We start from the raw sequence: 24720 nt of genomic DNA on the forward strand, positions 1-24720 counted from the left end.
TACTCAGAGACCTCCCGGGGCTGCTGCCCAGCATCTCCAGCAGATACACCCCAGTGCTCCATCCTGGCAGTTGAAGTCCTCCCTGGTCAAGCCATCTTTCTTTCTTTACTCTCCTGGGCATGGCTGTGCCTGAGCAAGCCCCTTGCCCCATCTCCGCCCATCATGGCCCCCTACCAAACACTGCCAAGTCTTGCCCATTCTGAAAAAAAAAAAAAAAAAAAAAAAACCTCCCAAGAAAGCTTCCTGTAACTCTTTTCCCGTAACTCTTTCAGCTTCGCCTTGTCCAAAGAAGTGCTTGGACAAATCCCTTGATCTCTCTGAGGTTCTAGTTTATCATATATGTTTTAATAGTAGTTTTTTGTCAAGTGCTATGGGAATGTGGGTGATGGAGAAGGTGATATCAGAACTCAGCATGGAATTTGTGGGCTCTCCGTATTTTAACATAAAATCAAGTTTTGTTATTATAGAAATAACAAAACCATATGGAAAATGGAGAGAGAAAAAGATCCCCTATAATAACATCACCCAGCCAGGAAATCCACTATGAGTACTTTCGGGGACTGTTGCCCTCATTGTTATATAGGCAAATATTACTACTCATGCCTGTTAGAGGCGGGAGGATTTTGCTCTTCTTATAGCTATATTGAGATATAATTAATATACCATACAATCCATTCATTTTAAGTGTATCATTCAACAGTTTTTAGTATATTCACAGAGCTGTGCAACTGTCACATTTAGAATATTTTTATCACCCTGAAAAGAAATCCTCTACCCTTTAGTAGTCACCTCCATGTCTTATTATTTTTTTTGCTTAACATTATTTTACAAGCATTTTTTCCTGTTGCCTGACAATTAATGTAACTTCCTTGTCTGGTGACAGTTAGCAAAGGATTTTGGGTGAGGGGATGTCACAACCAGGTGTGTTCTACAATGATGGTGTTGATGAGGATTAGGGAAGCTTGATGAAGCAGTGAGTGGAGACCCAGGGAGAGATGAGGAAGAATAGCAGCAGGCTGCAAGGAGCGACTGACCTGGGGTATGACTTCCTGGTGGAGACAAGCAAACCTCTGGAAGCAGAATCCACAGCACTACTGATTGGGATGTTGGGAAGGATGGAGAAGGGTGTCAGCACCCTTCCTGGGTTGCTGAGGGTGGGGAGGGGTGGGTGGTAAGGTCAATAACTGAGTCCCAAAAGAGAAGAGGGCACAGATTGGGAGGAAAGTTGAAGATGAGCTTGATTTTGGACTTGCTGGATTTGGGGGCCTTGGGCTTTCCTGGCAGAGTCCAACAGTTGGCAATGGGGTGCTCAGGTATGGCACTCAGGAGGCAGTTGGAACTGCAGGGGAGAGGTTTGGGAGTTAAGGGTGGAAGGGTCAAGTGTGAGGCCTTGGAAGCCTGAGCTTCTCCAGGGTGGGTGTGAAGGATAATGAGAGGGCCTGGAGAACACTGGCACTTCGTGGTGGGTGGGGGGGAGTAGGAGAAGAATGAAGGATGTAGAGCAGGTCACCAGGTAGGAGAAAGCAGAGCTGCAGCCTCTTCGTTAGTGGCGGGGAAGGAAGAGAAGAGACGAGGCTGGGGAGGCTGGCGAGCGAGTGCAGGGGTGAGGTGGTGCAGAGCTGCAGCATCGCAGAGCCACCTTAGCCGGAGTGCTGCGACCCGAAGGGACAGGTCATATGGGAATGTGTGGCCCAAGGTGGCCTGCGACAGCTCGGAACACACCCACTTTTGGAAGTTTAGGGAAAGTTGGAGTTTTAGGGAAAGTAGGGGAACTTGGCTTTATCAGACGTGATCACCATCGGACGCCTCGGGACCCCACGCCCGCACCCGGAGGTGCGGAAACCCGGGCCCCTGCGCTGGTGTAACCTGATTTCGGGCAAGGGGCGGTCTCTGCTGGGAGTCCAAGACGGACGGGCACACCGGCCAATCGACACCGCCACCTCTCCGCGGTCCCGCCCCCTGGGACCCGGCCCCGAGCGTGCGAGCCTGGAGGGTCAGAAGCGGGTGGAGGACGCGCGGTCGGGCGCTCGGGCCGTGCCCGGCGGGGCCCACGCGGCTGCCCCGCTCTCGGCGCAGCCCGGGGAGGCGACGCCACCGGCCATGCCCCTGGAGGCGCAGGACGCGCTGTACGTGGCGCTGGAGCTGGCCATCGCCGCGCTGTCGGTGGCGGGCAATCTGCTGGTGTGCGCCGCCGTGGGCACCTCGAGCACGCTGCAGACGCCCACCAACTACTTCCTGGTGTCCCTGGCAGCGGCCGATGTGGCCGTGGGGCTGTTTGCCATCCCCTTTGCTATCACCATCAGCCTGGGCTTCTGCACTGACTTCCACAGCTGCCTCTTCCTCGCCTGCTTCGTGCTCGTGCTCACGCAGAGTTCCATCTTCAGCCTCTTGGCCGTGGCCGTCGACAGGTACCTGGCTATCCGCGTCCCGCTCAGGTGAGGCGCGGCAGCCGCGAGCCCCGCTGGAGCCCCGCCAAGGACCCCCGCGCGGGGCTGGTCCCTGTCCCCAAGCTGGGGCGCGCGCGGCGCTCTGAGCTCCGGGTCCCAGCCCGGCAGACGCCGGCCGTCCCCAGAGACGCGTGTGCCCGCGCTGCAGACCCTCTGGGTGACCCGGGCCGGTCCCTGGAGGCCTCTGCTCCCCGGAATGCGCACGTCTCTTTGAGGGCGCCTGCATAGGGACAACTCTAGGGGTTCCTGGAAGTGTGGTCGGCGGGAGCCCGGCGGGTGGACGTCCGGGAGCGGGAGGCTGGCTGATTGCGTCTCTTCCTCTGCGGCGAGAACTGTTTCCTCACACCCCTTACCTGCGGCCAGCCGGCGGCCAGACGCGGCCCTGTGAGCCAGTGCTGGGGGTCAGGCCGCCTGGGGCGGTTCCAGGGCAACGTTGGACGCTGGGACTTCGCGTGGTCGGAATAGACACTACCCACGACCCAACTTCAGAATGCACCTAGCACAAAATCGGGGCCAGGCCGCCCTGGGCGGGGAGGTGACAGTTAACTTTGGGGAATGCTATGGACATGTGTCCCTGCATGCTTAACGGTGACTCAAATCACCTCCATATACTTTTAAAAAGAGGTGAAATGCGGCTCTTTTCACCAAGAGCCTTAGGGCCTCATGCCGATGTGTAACCTTGTTTATCCCCGCCTCTCTGTCCCTCCCGGCAGGCTGGGAGAGTGCTATTAGGATTTCAGAAAATTGAAATCCTATGAGTAAGATGAGAACTTACTCATCTTCTCTTGCTGCCACACTTAGAAAATGTAGGATTCAGGGGACGGAGCCAGCCAGCAAGGGCAATGGAGCCCCAGTTGTAGCTGACCAAGGAATCAGAGTTGAATCAGTTGAGCGCCTGAGAGTAGGAGTGTCAGGGCAACCTTAGGGCTTAGTGACAGCATTTATGCTCTGCTTTGATGCCTGGGCCCCTTTGGCATTTCTGGGTTGGGTGAGCTTGGGATATCTTTGGGTTTGGGGCTGCAACAGGAAATGGAGTCATGGGAGTAGGAGGGAAGAAAAGGAATTAATCTATCGAGTGCCAACTGTGTGAAGTTTATATTAAATTTATATCCTTTAAGCCTTGCAGTAATTCCAGAGCATAGGTACTATTACCTGCACTTTATAGATGAAGGGATGGTGGCTCAGGGAAATTAGACTCTTGTTCAGGATGGTGCATCTGGAATGAGTGTCGGAGCCAGGACTTGAACTCAGAGCTGGCATCGTATTCTCACTGTGCCATCAGGCTGTCTTGCAGGGGTTGTCTGTGGTGTCAGTGTTTGGGATGTGGGCAGAAAGCATACTGCCATTTCTAGAAGCGGATCTTGCCTATAGTAAATTACCAATTTACTATATGGAAGGGAAATGTGTCTGAGGGAATTGACTGTGAGAAAACTCCCAGAATCCTTTTTAGCAGGCAGACATGTTAAGCCTGGTCACTGTGGGTTGTGTTCTCGGTCCCTATCTGAACAGGAACCTCCTGCTTGGCCGGGCTGTGAGCCTGATCTGCGTGTCTGGGCCTTTTCCATGTGCTGCTGCCTTTGGCATCTGACCAGGAGGCCTCATGCGTGCCATCGGGTGTGAGAGCCCAGGGATTCCAAGGTTTAGGGCAGCATGGCACACTCTTCTCTCTAGTGGTCCCTTTTCTACCTCTTGGTCCTCATGTGGCTTACTCGACGGTCTTTGGACTGTTTGCATCCAGCAGGCAGTCACAAGTCCCTACTCTGAGTTGCCCATATCACAGAAGCCCCTTGGGCTTGCCCCTGGCAGTGGTCCAAAGAGATCCCAGCTCAGTGGGAGTTACTGGAAGAATCCCTTGTGCCCCGTAAAGCAGGAATTTCCATAAAAGTTTAAATCTGTTAGTTCTTGTCCTGGTTTATGCTGGGTGGAGTCTTGAAAGAAATGGGTGTGGGTGTGTTAAGGAGAAAGAAATGTGAATCACAGGCCTCTGACTTCTCCTTTGCGTTTGCTAAGGGCAGGAGAGGAGAGGTAGAGGTAGCGAGGGCAGAGTGCTCAGTGGAGAGTCACCATGAAGTTTTTCCCATCCCTGCCCTCTTCGCCTACCCAGGTGAGTTTAGATGTCTGGAAGAGATGTGTGCAAGCAGCCCCAGCCCCCTGTCCCAGGAAGGTATGGGCCTCTGATCTGTCCCCATCCTCATGGTTTGGAGAGATGTATTGGTTCAGGGCTCCTGAGCCCTCCTGGGGGCTGGTGCCTGTGAGCAGGCTAAAACGCAGATTACAGGTCCCGCGGGACCCTACTGAATTAGAATCTCTGGGGTGGGGTGTGTGTTTGATTCCAGTATCAGTCAGTATCTTTAAGTGGGGACTTCTTGTCTCACCAGAGCCTGGGAACCTTCCTGGAGTCAGAAAGACTTGAGTCCCCCCTTCACTGCATTGACATGGTCCAGGGGCCAGCTCTGACTCGGCTCTGAAGCCTCCCTTGGGATCATGGAACGCTGAGTGGGAGTAGAGTTGGAAGTGCCCTGTTTGGGAGGAGGTGTCTCCTCTATAAAGGCAGAAAGTGAAGAAGACGAGGTCCAGGGAGTGGGGGCAAAACGGTCCTTGGACTAGCCCTAGGTTCCAGCCAGTTCACTGGTGCAGTAGGTATGGAGGGAATTTGTGCCCCAGGCTCTGCGTGCGAGGCCTGTGTGGTCAGCTGTGAGCACAGCTCAAGGCCACAGAGACCACAGCCTCCATCTGCCACCCAGTTGCCAAGGCATTTACTAGCATGGGGAAGATTACAGTGCAGGAGGAAAGGGGAGCCCCGAGAAGATTCTAGGCACAAAAATGACAACTTTGGCCAGAATTGAAAAGGAGTAGTGTGAGGCCAGCCCAGTGGCCCAGGTGATTGGAGCGCAGTGCTCCTAACGCCTCCGAGGTTGCCAGTTGGATTCCCACATGGGCCAGTGAGCTGCGCCCTCTACAGCTAAGATTGTGAACCACGGTTTTCCCTGGAGCTGGGCTGCCATGAGCAGCCGGAGGTCGGTGTGGGCTGCCGTGGGCCAGGAGGGACAGTGGCCAGCGTGAGCGGCCGGCAGCCGGCGGGAGCTGCCGTGAGCTGCTGTGAGCGGCCGACCAGCGACCGACTGCCATGGGGGGGCGGGTAGCACAAAGTTCATAATACCAGCATGGGCCAGGGAGCCGTGTCCTACACTAGACTGAGAAACAACAGCTTGAACCCCAGCAAGGGGTGGTGGAGGGGTGAGGGGGTTGGGGGGGAGGAGGAAGAAAGGGGAAAAAAAGAAAAGGAGTAGTGTCTGCTCTCACATCAGGCCTTCTGAGTGAGGGGTGTCTATAAACAGAAGAACGTCTGCTTCCTCTAGTTCAAGTCCACATAGTTCCTGATGTTCCTGGCAGTGGGTCCAGTCTCAGTGGTGCCACTGGGAGTGGGCAGAATGGAGAGGGGGAGGTGCACCCAGGAGAGCCAGGTAGGCATTCCTGTCGGAGCTGGGGGATGTGTGCCAGGGGTCGGGCTGCGTCTGCTCAGGCTGCTCCCTGGCTCTTGCTTCCAATAGGAGCACTTCCTCCTCCCTAATCTAATCCTGGTCCCCTTCTTGCCACTGACCCAGCTGAGATGGGATGGGGAGGGGCCTTCCCTGCCTGCTCTGGACTGTTTCCTGCATTGCAGTGTTGAGTCTCAGCTGTTTTCCCAGTGGGCTGAGGATGGTTTTTTCCAGGGAGTCTTTGGTTGGCTGCATCCATCAAGAGAGTAGAAGGGGCGTGTTTGTCTGACCTGTCCATGGATCCTAAGCTGTCGCCCTCCCTTCCCCTTTGTCGCTTTTTCTCGGAGCCTCACATGTCGGGTCTGTGAATAGGTATTGAAGACGTCTTAGCAAGACTTGAAGTAAACATGTGACCCCCACTTAGCTCCCTAGCTGACAGAACTGTAGGGTGGGAGTTGGCAGGGCATTCTGAATGGTTTTGCAAAAGTTTTTTTTTTTTTAATTGAGCAACATTTCCCATATGATAAAATTCACCTTTAATGTTGTTTTGAAATAAAGCTAGGAAGGTAAATGTTGAACTCTGGGTCCTACCCCTCCAGCTTTTTTAAGGACCTCCCTCTTTGGGTTCTGCCTTCTTCACAAGAGTATTTATCTTTCTTTCCAGATCATTCCTATTGTAGTGGGTTGAATGGTGCCCCCCCCCAAAAAAAAAAGATAGCGGTATTCTAATGGGCAGAACCTGAATATTACCTTACATGGGAAAGGCATGACTACTTCCTTATACGGATCTTGGGAGGAGGAGCTTATCCTGGATTAACTGGTGGCCCCTAAATGCAGTCACATCCTTACAAAGCAGACTTGCAGGACGGCAGGAGGACGCGGTGTGACGATGGAGGATGGAGGCAGAGATACAGAGACGAGTGCTGCAGCCCCAGCCCAGGATGCTGGGCAGCCGCCAGAAGCAGGGACTGGATTCTTTCCTCGAGCCTCTGGTGGGCCTGCCAACACCTTGATTTCAGGCTGCTGGCCTCCAGAACTGGGAGAGAATATTTTAAGCCACCAAGTTTGTGGCACTTTGTTATCGTAGCCCCAGGAAACCACCATTAATACATGAAATTGCTTAAGTCAACTCTCCATGGACCGCATACCCGCTCCACTTACTGGCTCAACCTTTGTTTCCAGTCACAGTAAGCTTTTCCAACGAGTCATCCAGTTTCACTGCCTCCACTTCCGTTGTCACGATGGTGTCATTGAATTGCTCCTGTTAGATCACCACTGCAATGCTCCGTTTTTGGTAGAATCTAATGGTTACTTCTTGGATGTCATTGCACATGTCCTCCTAGCAGCTCTCAGCCAGCTCCCACGAGGCCACCATGGGCCCCCCCACCTCATCTCCTCCTGCACACAGCTGCCTGAGAGACTCATTTGGAGCATGTCAGATCCCATCATTCCCCTGAGTTATTCTAGGCTGTGCAGTGGTACCTAGAGTAAAATCTGAATGTCCCACCCTGGCCTCAAGGCCCTGTGTGATCTGGCTCCTGTCCATCCATCTTGCGCCCCTCCCTACCTTACTCACCAAAGCACAGCCATGCTGATTCAAGTTCTTTCCCCAGCCACAGTCTCTCTACTGCCTTTCCTCACTTCCCCCCATCTGAATAGGCTTCTCTCAGCCACCACATGTATTTACTACTGACTCTATTATTAAATTATGTCTTTACTAGGTTATGGTCTCTTGCTGCCTGGAGCATGAACTCCTGAGGAGAGAGGCTTGGTCTTATGTAACCAGGACCCAATTCTCGCCATGATGACAGGCATGGGGTAGGGACCCACATTTTGGATGTATACATGAGTGATTAGGTGAAGAGAGTGTGTTACGGAGGGAAACTGGGACAGTGTGGAGGGACTGCGCAAAAAATCATGTGGGGAGGGAGGGTCCAAGGTGGCAGATCCCAGTAATGGACAGAGCTCTCTGGTGACATGATGTCAGACAAAAGATCGTCCAATAAGTTTTAGTGATGAAAAGAGGGGAAAGCATCTTCTGAAAGGGTGTCTCACAGGCCTGAGGAGAACGGGCCAAGGTGCTCAGCTAGCCAGCAGGTGCGATGGGCAAGGGCCGGCCCAAGGACTTGCTGCAGCGCTCGCTTGGCGAGGCCCCCTGCTCCTGGTCCTGACTCTCGGCGCTCAAGCAGTCCTGGGGCCGTCCTGTTACCTGCATCAGGAAACATGGCTCTCAGGATGGGGAAAAAGTCACCTGGGACTCAGGAGGAGGGACGTGGGTGCCACTGTGCTGTTATTTACCCTCTGTCGTTAGCATACACTCCTCTCAACCCCACCTCCCTGCCTGGGCAGTGACTAAAGCGGCCGCAGGTGCTGCCGTTGGCTGTGGAAGTGCTAATGGGAACCTCCAGCCCGGCGGGGGCTTGTTCCTGGGCAGTTTAGTTCCCTGCTGGCACATGCGTGCCCAGGCAGAGGCTGAGGTCTGGTCTTGTCAGTAAGGCCCTCAACTACTGTCTCAGAACTTGGATAATCCAATTCGGAGGATTCCTGGAAGTCCTGTGCCCTCACTGGGGGTTGAGTCCAACCCGCTGGACAGTTATCGAGGAGCATCTGGGAGTCGCAGGGCAGGGAGGAGATGAAAGTGGAGACTGTGAGCACTCAGGATTGTGAACGGGAGCACAGGGCTCCTGAAGATGGTGGCAGAAGGGTCTGCCTGCCACCTTGGCCTGCCTAGAGACTGTGGCCTAGAGCTGCCCCCTCGGGCAGTGGGAGCCCCGAGTGACCAGGAGCTCCTCTGCAGATCAGGCTGCACTGCCCCAGAGCAGCACTGGCAGGGAAATAGCGTCTGGCCTCCGTCTCGGGAATGTTTCCACAGAATTCTGAAAAGCACCGGTGGTTGCCTTTGATCATCTGGAGAACGAGCATGTATAAAGGGACAAAAGTTAACATTTACACGGCAGATGATCTGCGTTCCTTTCTCTGTAATGGCAGGCACGGGTCTCCTGCCTCATGGAGCCCTCCCATCAGGTCCGGCACTGGCAGGACCAGTTACTCTGTGGCACCCAGGCTCCATATCTCACTGTTTTGATCTGTCAGCTTGTCATCAGAGCTTCAGGGACAGATATGAGGAATTACGTCCTCAGCTACTGTGACATTAGAATTTTTAATATTGCAAACAGCAGCCACTCTTTTGGAGCCTTTTCTGTGTTCCAGGAACCTTACTCATTTAACCTTTGCAACCTTATGGGGGCAGACACCTTATGGGGGCAGACACCTATTTCACAGCTAAGGAAACCAAGGCTCAGAGTTATGATTAGCCCATAGTCCTGGGTAATCCTGTCTTCCCTGGAGCCTGAACCAGCATGTGAATAGCTGCGGGGGAAGGCTCCAAACACCGTGCTCATCCAGAAACACATCCTTAATGAGCGGTCCTTCTAGGAGTGAGGAGTGAGGCCAGCACATTGTGATTGGGACACTTTAAATATTATAAGGAACAGAGACTATAAATAGTAATATGGCTGAGTGAGGAAGAAGAAAGTTATACTTTGGCCAGTGTGCCTGAAATGTCACAGGATTTGACCAACAGCTGCAAGGACCTGTGGAGGATGTCTTTCTACCTCATCTTTCCTCAGATGGGGAAACTGAGGCCCAGCCTTTCCTAATGCTTCAGCTTTATTACTGACCTTGGACACTGGGCTTCTGACATAGTTATTCTCCCTTCAGCATTAACAGGTTGTGCTCCTGACCCCGGAGGCTAGCAGGCTGGAAGGACCGCCACTGGCAGCAGGAACTTAATGGCAGGTAGCAGTTGTACCTTTCTGACAGAACTGAAGTTGAGAACAGACCGTCACCAGCTCCAGGATGGCTTTCTCACTCAGTCTGGGCTGCGGGGGAGGAGGCAGTGCTTTTTCTAGAGGGTTGATGCTGGATTGTAGGGGATAAATGGGAAGAAAGAGCATTCTGCACTGAGGCGGAGCCTGTGAGCAGGAGCAGAGCTGGCCGGCCAGTCTGGGCTTCGGGCTGGGGTGTGGGTGGGTGTTTGAGAGCAGGCAGATCAAGGAGGGCCCAGACTTGCCACGGAGTTTGGTGTTGTTCTCAAGATACTGGTAAGTCCATGAAGGAGGTGTTTTATTGGTTTTTGTTTGAACTTAGAAATCAACGAGTGTGCCCAGAGGTAAATATATACAAGTACAGAAGGGCACAAAAGGGAAGGCGAAAGTGTCCCCTCCCTTGCCCCTCATGAGCCCCGCTGCAGGCGAGGCCTCCTAGACTGTTTCTGATGGCATTTCTTCTGAGGGTCACTTCACTCTCCATGGCAACACCTGGGCTTGTGCTGCCATCTTTAAACATAATCTGTTGATTCTCTACCACATAACAGGGGGATTGTGGCTCACGTAGCCTTCATCCCAATGCCGCTCTTGCCAATTTTTGTTATACAGTATCTGTTTTTTTCTGGGGATCATATTTCAGCCTCTATTTTTAATTCCACCAATTATAGGCAGTATTTGTTAACTGTTAAGAAAAATGAGGAAAAGTATACTACTACCGTCCCTTTGACATCTCTCCGCCTCCTCCTATTAACTGTACCATTACTCTTAGCACACTACCTGCCTAACAGAGGTTTTACTTTCAAAAAGGTAATTTATGCTGTTGTAAAGAAACTGAAACCATATAGAAAGGTAAACTGTGAAAGTAGCCACCAATCTCTGATCTCTGGTTTTCCAATTTACCCATTAAAGGCAACCACTGTTTCTTGTGGTTATTTTTTTCCTACACAAATTATGAACTGAACACATTTATATTATACCATTACTTTTATACTGTCAAGATTAATACCGTTTACATTTTATTCTGTAACTATAGGAAAGTTTGCTGAACTTTGTAGGATTTCTGAAAATTGCAAACTGATTAACTGCATTTATTAGGTTGGTGCAAAAGTAATTGAGGTTTAAAAGTTTAAAAATAACTGCAGAATCTGCAATTACTTTTGCACAAACCTAATATGATGCTTTACTGGTATATTTCTTGTTCACCCCAGAACCGAGCAGTATGATTGGAGTAGGAAATGCACTCCTGTCACTAAACTCATGCTTCTCACGAAGACAGGTCTCATCATCAGGTCACGTGGATTCCATTTTTAGGTGCTATCCATTGCTCAGAAGTACACCACGTTTTAGTCTGCTTCATGTTTTTGATCATGATTTTCTCATCAGGAAATTAGAAGCAAGTTAAAGGAAGAACATGGTTTCCCACATCCTTATGATGACTCAGCTTCTTCATCATCCTCGTTGCTCACTTTCCTAGCATGCCTTCTGAGCATGGTGCACAGCTGTCAGTTGTGATTTCTTCGTACTCTTGGAGTTGTTCGACCATTTCTTTTCTCTTTTTCTTTTTATAAATTTTATGGGGGAATATTAGGGAACAGTGTGTTTCTCCAGGGCCCATCAGCTCCAAGTCGTTGTCCTTCAATCTAGTTGTGGAGGGCGCAGCTCAGCTCCAAGTCCAGTTTTAGTTTTTCAGTCTTTAGTTGCAAGGGGCGCAGCCCACCATCCCATGCGGGAATTGAACCGATAACCTTGTTCTTGAGAGCTCGCGCTCTAACCAACTGAGCCATCTATCTGGCTGCCCCTCCGGAAGCTCAGCAGCAGCTCATTGTCTTCAATCTAGTTGTGGAGGGCGCAGCTCACTGGCCCACATGGGAATTGAACTGGCAACCCTGTTGTTCAGAGCTCGTGCTCTAACCAACTGAGCAATCCGGCTGCCCCAGGTTCGCCCATTTCTTGCATTCGGTGTTCTCTTGCCTCTTTCTGCGACTCCATATTTGTTTGTTTGTATACACATCCTTACGTAACCTTTTCAGGACGTGGGAGATAAACTTCCTGAGTTTTTCACATGCCAAAAATGTTTTTATTTCTCACATGTGATTAGTAATTTGACTGGATATGATTCAGAAGTTTAAAGGCATTGCTTTAATACCCGTTGTTGCTCAAAAAGTCTGATGTGCATAAGATTCTTATTCGTGACTTGCATTTCTTCTCTGGAAGACTTTGGGATCATTTGCTTTGGCTTGGTGGTCTGAAATTTCATGAGACCGAATCTACATGTTGACTTTCAGCTTTTCTCCTTCACTGAGGATGGCAGTTTTAGGTGAACTTTTCCAATCTGAAGACAGGTCTGTCTTCAGCTCTGAAATTTTAAAAAAGAATATTTTCTTGATTATTTCCTCATCTCCATTTTCTCTATTCTTTCCTTCTAGGATTCTTAATAGATAGATGGATACTTTCCCTCCTTGACTGATCTTCCTTATCTCCTAAATGTTCTCTTATATACAAATGTCTAATACTTTAGCTTTTCATTCTCCTCTGGAAGAGTTCCTTGACTCCCCCCCCCCCCTTAATTCTTCTATTATTTTTTTAAAATTTAGCAATCCTATTTTTACTTTTGTTTTAAGGTTAAATGTTTTAAAATTTTGAAAAACCTTTTTTGGATTCACAAGGTTCAGATTCCTTCACGTGACAGAGTGTGTATAATTAACACTCTTCCTCCTACCCCATCCTGCATCACTGGATCTCAAGCTTCAGCTTTGGGCGAGTGGAGTTGGGAATAAGCTCCCAGCTCTGTGGTAAATGGGGGACAATGACTGGGTAGGTGAGGCAACCCATAAACTCGTCCAAGCCAGTCTTCCCCTTGATTTCTTTTCCTCTTCTAACTCCCATTCTGGAACCTGCTGTCTGGTAGGCTGCAGCCTCTCTTCCCTGCCACTCCTGTTTCTGATCTAGGATTTCATGCCCCATTGTGAAGATCGTATCTGCCTTCTGGTTTCTAGAAACTCATCAATATCTCCCCTTTGCTGATGTCACCCTCCACTTCTGTTTTTAGGATGGTTATGAATTTGTTTCCTTTTGTGTTTGATGTGGTCAGGTTTGCATTATAAAAGTCATTCTGGTGAAGAGCAAGGAGGATGGATTGGAGGAGAAAAGATTATGTAGGGTGGCCAGTTGTCATCCAGGTGAGAAGGAAGAAAGCATGACCAGGGCAGAGGCCATGGAGATTGAGGCAGACTCTAGAGACATTCGAGATGTGTAAAATCTGAACTTCTACACCAGAGAAGGTTGTTATCCAAGGGCAGCCAAGGAATCTGACACTATTTAGAGCAGAGGGGCCACAGGTAATGCCACATAGCCAACCAAAAGACCAGACAGGAAGGAATCCGGAGAACCAAAGATGGGCCCCGGAACCACAATCAGTGAACAAGGACTAGAGATGTGGTGGGTCAGGGCCCGTGGTGGTGGGGTTTACAGTTGTGAAATCTGCAGTGCCACTCAGCCTGTGTGGTTGGTGAGTGTGTCTGTGCCAACACCACCGCATGGTATGCCTGTGGCTGGAAGACGGTGTCACAGGCAACAGCTGCAAGCGGACTCGCTGACTTGGCTGGATGTTGGGCTGAGGGAGAGGGAAGAGTCCAGGGGGACTCCCAGATGTTTGGGCAGTGATACAATGCAGTCTATATCCGCCGTCCCCAGTTATCCCAATTATGTTCTCTATAGGGTTTGTTTTTTTCAAATCCAGGTTCCAGTAGAAAGTCATACATGCATTTAATTCCTTTAGTTTCCTTTAATCTGGAATAGTTTCTCAGTCTTTTTTTTTTCTCTTTCGAGACAGTAACATTTTTGAGGAGTTCAGGTTATCTGTTTTGCAGGAAGTACCATAATTTGGGTTTGGTGTTTCCTTACGATTAGATTCACGTTAAAATGTTTTTGGTTGTTTAATGTTGGAATGCTACCTATATGGTGCTGTATCCACCTCAGTCCATCACGTGAGAAGGCATACGATGTCAGTCTGTCCCACTGCTGGTAGGTTAAACCTAATTGCCTGGTTAAGGCTGTCTGCCAGGCTTGTCACTGTGAAGGTGTGTTTTTCCCATTGATCCTTGTTGCCTGAATCAGTTACTACCACGTAAAATGGTAATTTTCTTTTCTCTCATTCCTTTCACCTTTATTAGTTGGTGTTCTTCTGTAAAGAAGAGGTTTGTCTTTTCCCTGCTCTTCCTTTAAATTATTGTTAATACCAGTATGGACTTCCAGTTTCATTTTTATTCAATGTGTTATAATCCATTCCTGTAATTCATTTCGATGCCCAAATTTGGCCAATGGGAGCCATTCAAATTCACTTCTGCTTGAGTGCTCCCATCAATTTTTTGGGCACTTCCTTACTTTCTGGCACAGAAAGGTTTTCCAGACTTATGTGTTTTCCAGCTTTGGAATCAGCCATTTCTCCAAGGAGTCCTGCTTCCTTTCAGTGGAGAGGGGTGTTTGGAAACCAAGATTTGGGTGGGTATACTCATTCCTACTGCAGCGTCATTTCTTCTAGGCCCTTGCAATAAACAGAGCTGGGAGTTTTTCTTTTTTAATGAGTTGGGAGAGCTCTTGCTTACAGTAGAATGCCATCTAATTGGCTAGGGATGACTGAGTTAAGCAAATCATCATTTGGCAACTATCATAGTAATAACTGGTTCAGGCAAGTATCAATAGGTGCTAAAACTAATTGGTGAAAGTTTGATGAAAAGCAAATATTTACAAAGTCTCACATTATCTAATACAAGGTATCTACTAGTTAAAAAGGGAAAAAATAGTGACTGTGGAGAAACCTGCAGACACCACGATAACCAAGTGATCAAATTTAGCCCCACCAGTAATGGGACATACCGATACTATTGCCTCCTGTATGTTCTTCTGTTTGTGTATATGGAAGCCTATGCTTTTGACGATTGTTATATCTGGAAGCAGTGTGTTTTAACCCCAGTCATAGAAGGGTAACTTTTGGGGGTGAGGACAAAATGTTTTTTTCTTCTCTGGTTTGGTTTCAGGCAGTGGCCCTTTCTCTCGGGGCTTTTAGTCCATGCGATGGAGATCAGAACCTGTAGTGCAGCCACCTTGGGCGTCTCTGAATCCCACACGCAATGTGAAACCAAAACACGAGATTCACCAAGAAACAGCCTCAGAGGTGAACTCTGGGAGGCCTAGTCCTGGCCCTCGCCCTCAACCTCACTAGACTGAATCATTATCAAGTCACTCTGGACTGCCTCCTCTTGCCACAGTAAGCTGGCGGGGAGTGCTGCCAACTTTCTTTTCTGCTACCTACATTCCTCATCGTTCCTGGGTGACTGAGAAGGACAAATGGTATCTCTTCCAATCACCTTTCCATGTGGCAGTGGACTCAGCTCAGGCCCCAGCTAGGTCTACCACTGGGATTCAGACATATCTGAACTTGTTGGAGTAGATGAGAACCTCTAGGAGCCAGAGTAGCCGAGGGTCCTAGCCTCCTCAGAAGAACTTATCCTAAAGGTGAATACAGTGGGTAGGCAGGCACTGGCCTTTCCTTAGAATGCCCTGCAGACTAAAGCTATCACCATCTTAGACTGGAGACAAAGCAGATTGCCCTCAATATATTTACCACAAATGAGAGACCTTCCCACTCCCCGACCTGAACTTCATTTATAATAAATAGAACCAAACGGTATCTACTCTTTTTGTGTAAGAATGGTTTTATTTGTATCTTCATTAGGGAAGTCCTGTGGGTCTTAAGTTTTCTGTGTGGGAAGGTTTTGCGTTATATATTCTATTTCTTTAATAGATACAGTGCTATTCAAAATTTCTATTTCTTCTTCTGTCCATGACAACTTAAAAAAAAAAAAAACCACTTGGTTCCATGAGGAATCTGAAAAATGGGAAGCCACCACTCAGCATAAAACTTTCCCTCCTATACAGTCAGCCTCTTGTGAACTATAAGCTGAAGCTCAAGACATGCTCACATCCCCCATGCCTTCTTTAGTTTGGAGCTACCAAGTGAGTGTCAAACATGTGTGTGTGATAAGAAGCCAGAGTTCTGGTCCCTTCTTATAAATTCAGGCTTTTACTCCGCATTTGCTTGCCAGGCCGCGTTAGGTGTTTTGGATACAACAGTGAACAAGATGGTCTGTGCCATGAAGGAGCGCACAACTCGGTGGAAGGAAGCAGAAAGTGCAGTTATGCGGGGGATTCGTGAAGCGGGGGGGCTGTGGAAACCATGTTATCGTGGGAGCAGTGGCGCATTTCAGTACACCCTGGTCAGCTTCCAGGTGAGTTCCTGTGGTGTGAACTGGCGCGCGTGTGACAGGTACACAGGCAAGGGTTTTGGTCCCTGCTTTGGTTCATCTGTGATTTTGCCCAAAGAATTGGACTAGCGGGAGTAGCATTACCGTCTTCAGCAGGAAAGGAAAAAGCCCTCGGTTGACTGCTGTGCAGCAGGAGCCCATTTGGGCACCAGGAACAAGGAGAAAAACAACATCGCCTATCCTGGGCCTCCCTCCTCAGAAAGCCGCGTCCCAGACTGCTGATCTCGGTCGCAGCTGGCCACACTGCCCACTGCCCCCAACTTAATAACTGTCCCTTGGCTCAGGACTCCTTTCTCATCTACATTGTCTTGGCATTATCAGCCTTGCTCTAATTAAAGTTTGGGCAGGAATTCCATTTGACTTTTTGGTACATCTTTAATACTCACTGTGGCAGCCTCTAGCCCTGCCAAAAGGGCCTGCCTGAGTGGCCTAAGTTATTTTGTTCGTGCTCTAGTTACAGAATTGTATAGGTTTTGAGTTGTCTGTCCTACCCCCATTTTCATGTTAAGTCCTGTTATTATTTACAGCAATTTTAGAGAATATGAGGTTTATGTTGCTTTATAGCAGAGATGTTTGTGTTACAGAGGAATGAAACGTGTGAGCTAAACAGAATATAAAGAAAAACATCCCTAAATAAACAATTTTAAGAAGCTGCAACAGAACTCCACATGCATTTACTTAGCAATTTGCATTTATAAAGTACACATTATATCTGTGTTAAAAGCCCCAGCATAGAGGTGGGTTCTGCAGCCACTATTATCCCCATTTTTCTGATGCCAGAGCTCAGAGTCTATCCACCCCTGGCTGGACTGGCCAGGCTCAATGTCACTGCCCAGGGCAACTACCCTGAGAGCTGGGGGAACTCTGATTTCTAAGGCTGAGAGGGCAGACTACACAGCCAGAGAAGCCCCGGCTCTAGAAATAGGCCAGAGAAGACCCAGCCCCGGGAACAGGCCAGCATTTGTTATGCAGCACTTGGCAGCTCCCTTTTTCATTATGTAACCTGTGTCCACAGTTCCCTTTTGTTGATTTCCCCCATGTGACTGTTGTATCAGTCATCTTAGCTAATGAGCCCCTTATATGGAGAATGGGTGGATCACAGCAGAGCTCTGTCACTGCAGTGGGCATAGCCACTTCCCAGACTGTGGACTTTCCCAGAACACCCCTTTTGTGTGGGCTGGAACTGTTCCTGCTTGTCTGGAATAATAAAGCTGCCTGTTTCCTTTATTCCTTTCTCCACTGCCTTTCATTTACTTCTGCACTTGGAGCAGATGTCTGGCTTCCCTGGCCTGACTGCTGTGCTCAGTGTCCTCCACAGAAGAGCACTGGCTGGCATAGGGCAGACGTAGGAAAGGACACGGCCCCACCTTTCAGGAATGTGTTGGACACACACACACGGGGATGTTCTGAGAGCCAGTGGTACACAGGGAGCAAGGCATGGAGCCCACAAGAAGAGATGAGCATTCAGGGAAAGGACAGAAGCATAGCTGGAGGTGGGAGAGGAGAGCACACGGCAGGGTACCAGCTCCTGCAGAAGATGCCAGAACCCCCCGGGCTATCCCTTCTAGCATCCTGCTTACTGCAGGGACGCCTGTCTGCTTTCTGCAGCATCCCTGTCTCCCACCTGTGCCTGGGCCCAGGTGTGGGGCTCATGGATACTGACTGTGCTGCCACTATGGAGCTGGAGCTCTGGTGCTCAAAGCACTTCTGTCTTTGGAGCCTACATTTCTGCTGTGGGTCTGGTTGTGTCCTCCAACAGAATAAAGTCTTTTTGTTGCCTTTTAAGGACTTCCTACCAAAGGGTAACACATGCTTCTTCCTTCAAGTCTCCAATTCTCACGTGGCTGGCTCCAGATGGGGTCTCCCTGGAACCTGCAAGCAGCTTTGGCAAGGTCAGGTGTATATGGAGAAGAAAGTGAAGCAGCTGACCTATGGCTGGGTAGCCAAGCAGACGGGGTAACGGGGACTTGTGAGAAGAGCTGAGGTTCCTAAGCAGGAAAATGACTGCTTTTGGCAAAATCGGAGTCAGATTAAGTTTGTGTCCTGACTGCGCTTTAGGGGCAGTGAGTGAGCTTGTTTCCACATCTGCAAACTGGAAACAGCTGCTGTGACCATGCTGTGAGGCACGGACTGAGTGGGAGGTACGAGCCCGTAGCTTGGTGCGTTCCGCAGTAGGTGCTCAGGCAGCGGAAGTTCCGTTCCTGATGTCTCCTGCAAAAGACTTGAACCTTTGAAGTTCCCATTGTCCAGACACACTGCCCTCCCCCAACCCCCACTGCTGCCACCCTGTGATCTCAGCATTCTTGCTGACGGCTCCAGCCACCCAGCTTGAGTTTCGCATCTGGGCACAGTTCTCTCACCGCCTCAGTCTTTCTCTCCTCCTTGCCTTCGTTTCTCATCATCCAGCCTGCACCTGGTCAACAGCAAAAGCCACACCACCCTCAAAACCACAAAGGCCATCCACTACATTTCGCTCGCAAGCTTCCTTTTCCACTCCTTGAGACAACTCAAGTGTCCTAGTCTTCTCCTTTCCCTCAGGTGATGATTTTGTCCCACTTCTCTGAATAACAGCAATCCAAGGGGATGTTGCCCTCGTCTCAACACACAGCCCCCACCTCCCCGCATCGGCCGTCATTTCTTCCTTCTGCCACAGCAGAGAAGTGTCCCTCCACACATGCCCTGGTCTCCACGTCCTCCAACCTCCTTAGATTCTTTTTTCTTTAGTAATCTTACCTTTTTTTCTGCTTCTTCTCTTTCTACTGATCACCAGGATAGTAACAACCACCATTCTCTTGATCTTAATCTCCTTGCAACCCACTCTTCTTTTAATAGTTTCAGCATTAAATGTTAATACACTGGAGGAAAAAGCCCTAGGAATCGTCCCTGACTTTTCCTACATCTGATCCATCTTCGAGACCTGTTGGTTCTACCTCCAAAGTGTGTATCTATTTGCACCATCTCAGCTATCACCCTGGTTCCAAGGCAAGATATTCTCGTGAATTAACCACCAAAAAGTGTTTTCTAGCTGATCTGCTTTTGTTTTTGCTCCCCTAAAATTCAATCTCCATACTGTGAGCTTTATAAAACATAAATTGTACCATTCTCCTGCTTCAACACCTTTAGTACTTCCCATTGCACTTTGAATATCAAAATCCAAATTTCTTCCTATGCTTATGAGCTGGCTCCTGCCTCATCTTAGGTCGTTCACAATTCCATTTGCTTTTTTTTTTTTTTTCTTTTAAAGATTTTATTGGGGAACAGTGTGTACTTCCAGGACTTTTTCCAAGTCGTTGTCCTGTCAGTCTTAGTTGTGGAGGGCGCAGCTCAGCTCCAGGTCAGGTTGCCACTGGTAGTTGCACGAGGCGCAGCCCATCATCCCTTGTGGGAGTTGAGGAGCCAAACCGGCAACCCTGGTGGTTGAGAGCCCACACTCCAACCAACTGAGCCATCCGGGAGCTCAGCTGCAGTTCAGCACAAGGTGCCATGTTCAATCTTAGTTGCAGGGGGCGGAGCCCACCATCCCTTGCAGGAGTCGAGCAGTCACCCAGCAACCTTGTGGTTGAGAGCCCACTGGCCCACGTGGGAGTCAAACCAGCAGCCTTCAGCATTAGGAGCACAGAGCTCCAACCGCCTGAGCCACCAGGCCAGCCCCCTCCATTTCCTTCTTTAGGAAAGTAAAATCCTTTCCTGCTGAAAACTTGACACATTCTGTCCTTTCTGCTTGGAATGCTTTTCTCTTCACTTTTCAATTTTTTACACGCCTTCTCAACCTTTAGCTCGGCTTCAGAGACCTTCCCAGATGTGCTGTGTCCCAAGTCTTCCTGCTTTCTCTTATCTGCATCCCATTTATTTTGGTTTGGCCACTCATTCTGATTTGTAATTACACATTAGTGTGTTTACTTGTTTGTCTCTTCCATTAGTTTTACAACCCATGAAGGCTGTGATTGTTTCTAGTGCCTAGCAGAGTGCATGGTACAAAGGAAGAACTCTGAATGAAATAATGAGCCAACAGGGAAGAAGAGCTGTGATGGGAACTCAGAGAAGCTGTGACCAGCTGTTTCCCTGAAGAAATCAGCTGCTTTTTCTTATCTAAGACAATTTAGCATAAAGTGGTTTTTCACATGTGCAGGATACAGCAGTTTTGACAAGTTCAGATGTGGGTAGATTCCAGATGTTGTTTTGAACTGTAGTGAGAAGCCACCCCTGTGATCCCTCTGTGTACAATATTGCTTTTTTAAAAAGTCAAGTAAAAAAAGCAGCATAACGTGGTGCAAGGAACACAGGCCTGCGAATCCTGACTTAGTTTTGGACGTTGGTTTTATGTTGCCTTTGTTACTCAGGCTTTGTATCTTGTTTCCTTATTTGTAAAATAAGAGAGGTTGGACTAGAAGAAATAAAAGTGCCTTCTAGTTTGTATGAGTATGCTTTTGGCTGCAGGTAAGAGTGGCTTAAGCAATCAAGACATTTAATTATCTCTTGAACTAGAATACAGAGCTACGATGGCTCTAGCGTTGGTGCATTGGTTCAGAGATGTCATCAAGGACCTGGGCTCTTTGCCATTCACTGTGTCTTCATGCTTGTCCCTCTTTCACAGAATGGCTGCCGCAGCCCTAGGCATAACAGCCTCTCACAAGAGCCATTCAAAGCAGAAAGGGATGGGCATGGGGAATAGCTCTCCTTATGGGTCCCTCTCCTTTTACCAAGAAGGAAACTCTTTCCTGGGAGCACCCTCACAGACTTCCTTTTGTTTCTCCCACTGCCAGAACCACCTTGTCATGCAGGGTGTCACGCGGGGTCTCAGCTCCCGCTCCCCACATAAGAACGCAGGACATGGTGAGGCCAAAAAGGACACCCACGGATCCATAGATAGGGGAGTCATACCACTATAGTCTCACTGGCGGCTGGCAACCCGCCATGCTAACTGCAATCCACGCTTGCTAGCTCAGCCACCATCTTCTTGCTAGCACCCATTTTCTGTTGGCGTAGCCATGTCAGTTATATTAGTGGCCAGTGGCTCCCTGGTTACAGCTGACGGCCAACTAGCCACAGCTGATGGCCATCCAATCACAGTTGATGGCCATTTACTACCCGAGCCAGCACCTTTCTATGTGAGGCCGAGAGCCTGGAAACTGCACTCCTGGCTCTGTCCCCACACACCTCATGTATCTACCACTGACCATTACTGATGAGAATTTGCTTACCCCAAATATAATTCACCCTCCAGGGCTGGCCTGTATTCAGCTGTACTCAATTCAATAGAGGTGAGTCCTGTAAACAACAAAGGACTAAGGCAGGGCTTTTGAGTAGGTTGCCTCATGGACCTAAGGTCCTGTAATTCTAAGTGCTTGACCTTGAGGAGGCTGCCTTCTTATCCAGCAGGGACTAGCTGCATTCCTCACGTCTCTGGTGAGGCAATGGCTAGGAATAACATTTTTAAAGGAATGGCTTCACTTTCTTGAACAAGGTGGGGAAGCAGAAAGGGTTTGAAAATAGGTGGATTCATTGGCCAAGAAAATTCAGTGAGCAGCTAAGCCCAGCAGGTCTTCTGAAGTAAATGTCCCACAACCGAGCTGCCCACTGTTGAGTGATGCCCTCATAGGGAGCACAAAAGGTTAGGGATCGTTTCCAACGACGAGGCAAGATCTCAGTTAACTTCCTCCGCAAACTGTATGAGTTCTCCTGCCTATCGAGGCCACAGCATCAGGTACTCCTAGTAAGTGGAATCCTGTTTGATAATAAACCAGGTAACAAATGAGGACTGTATTCACAATGGCCATATTATTAAGAATCTACTATGTGCCGGCACTGTACTAGGTCCTAGTCTTTAGGAGGTTGACATTCTAGTTGAGAGGAAAACAAATGTAACAGATAAATGTTGTTTTGTGCGATGTTGGGAGCAGCCTGAGCCAGGAGCCACCAATTAGGGATGGCAGGCCTGGGTATGTGGGGCTTATGCCTGAAGGGCTCCGCGGGCCATGCTGAAAGTATGGTTGGCCTTTATCCTGCAGGCAGAGGATGGGGATTTTCCATAGACAAGTCTAAAGGCAATGTGTATCAGATTATTTCCCCCTTTACCAGTTTAAGGTAATATTTTATTTCACTTATTTAGTACATTATATTTAATACATAGTATGGGCCAGTTATTAATAGCTAAGTTTATAGCTTTGCTATAAACGACACATGAACTAGTTTATAGCAAAATGTCTAAAATGTATATTCTGATTTCTAGTGATTTTAAGATTTGAGCATTCAAAAATTACTAAAAAACTTAATATTTGCTAAGTTATTGCCCAGTTTTGATCAACTTTGCTGCTAGTAGAGACAGTTAGGGACGTTGCCAGGCCTCTCGGCCCTGCAGAGGTTAGAGGCATTCAGGCATGAAGCTCCCCACAGTCCCAGGCAAGCCTCTGTATCTGTGGGAATCCCACACACCAGCCAGTGCTGCCTGACTCCAGGGGGCTCGTCACTTCCTCAGGCTTTTGTTCAAGTGTCACATTATCATTGAAGCCTCCCTTGACTGACCTCTTTAAAACTACCGTGTTTCCCTGAAGATAAGACCACGTCTTATATTAAGGTGTGCTCCAGAAGACGCATTACGGCTTATGTTCAGGGGATGTCATCCTGAAAAGTCATGCTAGGGCTTATTTTCAGGGAAACACGGTAGTCCCTGCCAGTTCTGATCTTCCTTACTCTGACTTTTCTTTGTACTACACATCAAACCTTTTATCATACCGTATAACTTAGGTGTATTATGTTTCCCTCTACTAGAACGTCAGTCCCTTTAAAAGCAGGGATCTTTGTATGTTCTGCTCAACCACCTAGAACAGTGCCTTCTAGAAAACCGAGTAGTTCGTATCTGGGTAGTCAGAAAGCACTTTAAAGATTTCTCCACTTGTTCTCATTGATCATGACCTGTCACTAAACAGGTGAGTGAATGAGTCAAGAACGAAATCTTACTGAGCATGTTAGAGTGAAGCTCTTTATACCTGACGACACATCTTTAGTGTTGAGAGTCAAAGTGCCCTGAGGGTGAACCTCAGAGGCGGTTAGGAGTAAAGGCCATGGAATAGCAGAGGTGGAATTCTGGACTTTGGTGGCAGAGTACTATAAACTGACGGTAACAGATGATGTTCTTTTGAACAGGTATAAGAGTGTGGTCACGGGGACCCGAGCGAGAGGAGTCATTGCTGTCCTCTGGGTCCTTGCCTTTGGCATTGGACTGACCCCGTTCCTGGGATGGAACAGTAAAGACAGTGCCACCAACTGCACCGAGTCCTGGGATGGAACCACAAATAAAAGCTGCTGCCTGGTGAAGTGTCTTTTTGAGAATGTGGTGCCCATGAGCTACATGGTGTATTTCAATTTCTTTGGGTGTGTCCTGCCCCCACTGCTCATAATGCTAATGATCTACATCAAGATCTTCATGGTGGCCTGCCGGCAACTTCAGCGCACCGAGCTGATGGACCAGTCGAGGACCATCCTCCAGAGGGAGATCCACGCAGCCAAGTCCCTCGCTATGATTGTTGGGATTTTTGCTCTGTGCTGGTTACCTGTACATGCCATCAACTGTGTCAGCCTTTTCCAGCCAGCTTGGGCTAAGGATAAGCCCAAGTGGGCAATGAACATGGCCATCCTCCTGTCACATGCCAACTCAGTTGTCAATCCCATTGTCTATGCCTACCGGAACCAAGACTTCCGCTATACTTTTCACAAAATCATCTCCAGGTACGTCCTCTGCCAGACAGATATGCTCAAGAGTGGGAATGGGCAGGCGAGGGCGTAGCTCGCTTTTGATGGGGGCCTATGACCCATGTTCTGTCCTCTTCGAGGAGAAGGCACAAATTCACAGCATACAAAGGGACAGGACATCACCGGCTGTCACTGTGAAAGACAGCTACACCTCACAAGCATATGGGTTGCCTCTTTCAAAGCACTTGTCTGGAGTTACCACATATCTAACTAATATGTACATGTTATTAGTAGGTTCCAGAGGTTGACAAATACATATGATTCTGTCTGGCTGCTCTTACTGCGTGGATGATGCTGATGGTCCGAACGGACTGTAAAAGGGTAACTTTTTTTTGAAGTCTGTCTCTTTCATGGTAGAAAATGATTAAAACTATTTTATTGTGAAATACTGTGAAATATTATAATACAAATATTTTTTAAACTTAAAGGCAATGGAAAAATAAAAGTTGGACACACTAAAATGGTATACTTGTTCCTAGGAAAGCGACTAGGAAAATTAAAAGTATAATTCTTTAATCAAGAAACTATTAATTGATACTCTCATAAGTTCTTAAGTAGAATGTCATCAGATAACAATTTTGATAACATTCTTATCCATATACAGCAAATTACCCTAGAGAAATGGGGTCCCTCCTCTTCTAGGTTCCATTTTCCCCTTCTAGAGCTAATAGTGAATTTTCTCTCCCAAGTTCAAGTTTTGCCAACTTGCTGGATCCCAAAGTGTGAGAATTTTACAAAGTAAAAGTATATAATCGTGTATGTATACTAGGCAAAATAAAACGGAAAAAAAAAGTGTAAGGTGCTGCGGCGGCTTGTCACACAACCGCTTCTGCCTTCTATCCTTTATCCTGAAGACTGCTTAAGTAAGTTTATACCCAGCCCGCTTCCCAATAAT

At 48.6% G+C, this 24720-nt stretch overlaps 1 protein-coding gene across 1 annotated transcript; it reads left to right on the plus strand.

The window, feature by feature from the left end:
• Positions 1 to 1984: 1984 nt before the first annotated feature.
• ADORA2B (adenosine A2b receptor) lies at positions 1985 to 24343 on the plus strand. Its single transcript, XM_081027593.1, has 2 exons — positions 1985 to 2435; positions 23220 to 24343. Exons 1-2 carry the CDS (start codon positions 2101 to 2103, stop codon positions 23857 to 23859), a joined length of 975 nt encoding a protein of 324 aa, XP_080883719.1. The 5' UTR covers positions 1985 to 2100; the 3' UTR covers positions 23860 to 24343.
• Positions 24344 to 24720: the final 377 nt, after the last annotated feature.

Source organism: Rhinolophus hipposideros (genome assembly GCF_964194185.1).
Source record: "Rhinolophus hipposideros genome assembly, chromosome: 20".
In the NCBI taxonomy this organism is placed as follows: Eukaryota; Metazoa; Chordata; class Mammalia; order Chiroptera; family Rhinolophidae; genus Rhinolophus; species Rhinolophus hipposideros.

What these genes read in the sequence shown, in the direction of transcription:
- ADORA2B (XM_081027593.1), top strand. Translation starts at nt 2,101, where the DNA reads ATGCCCCTGGAGGCGCAGGACGCGCTGTACGTGGCGCTGGAGCTGGCC. An exon ending in GCTATCCGCGTCCCGCTCAG is followed by an intron (nt 2,436 to 23,219) that starts GTGAGGCGCGGC and finishes TCTTTTGAACAG; the next exon opens with GTATAAGAGTGTGGTCACGG.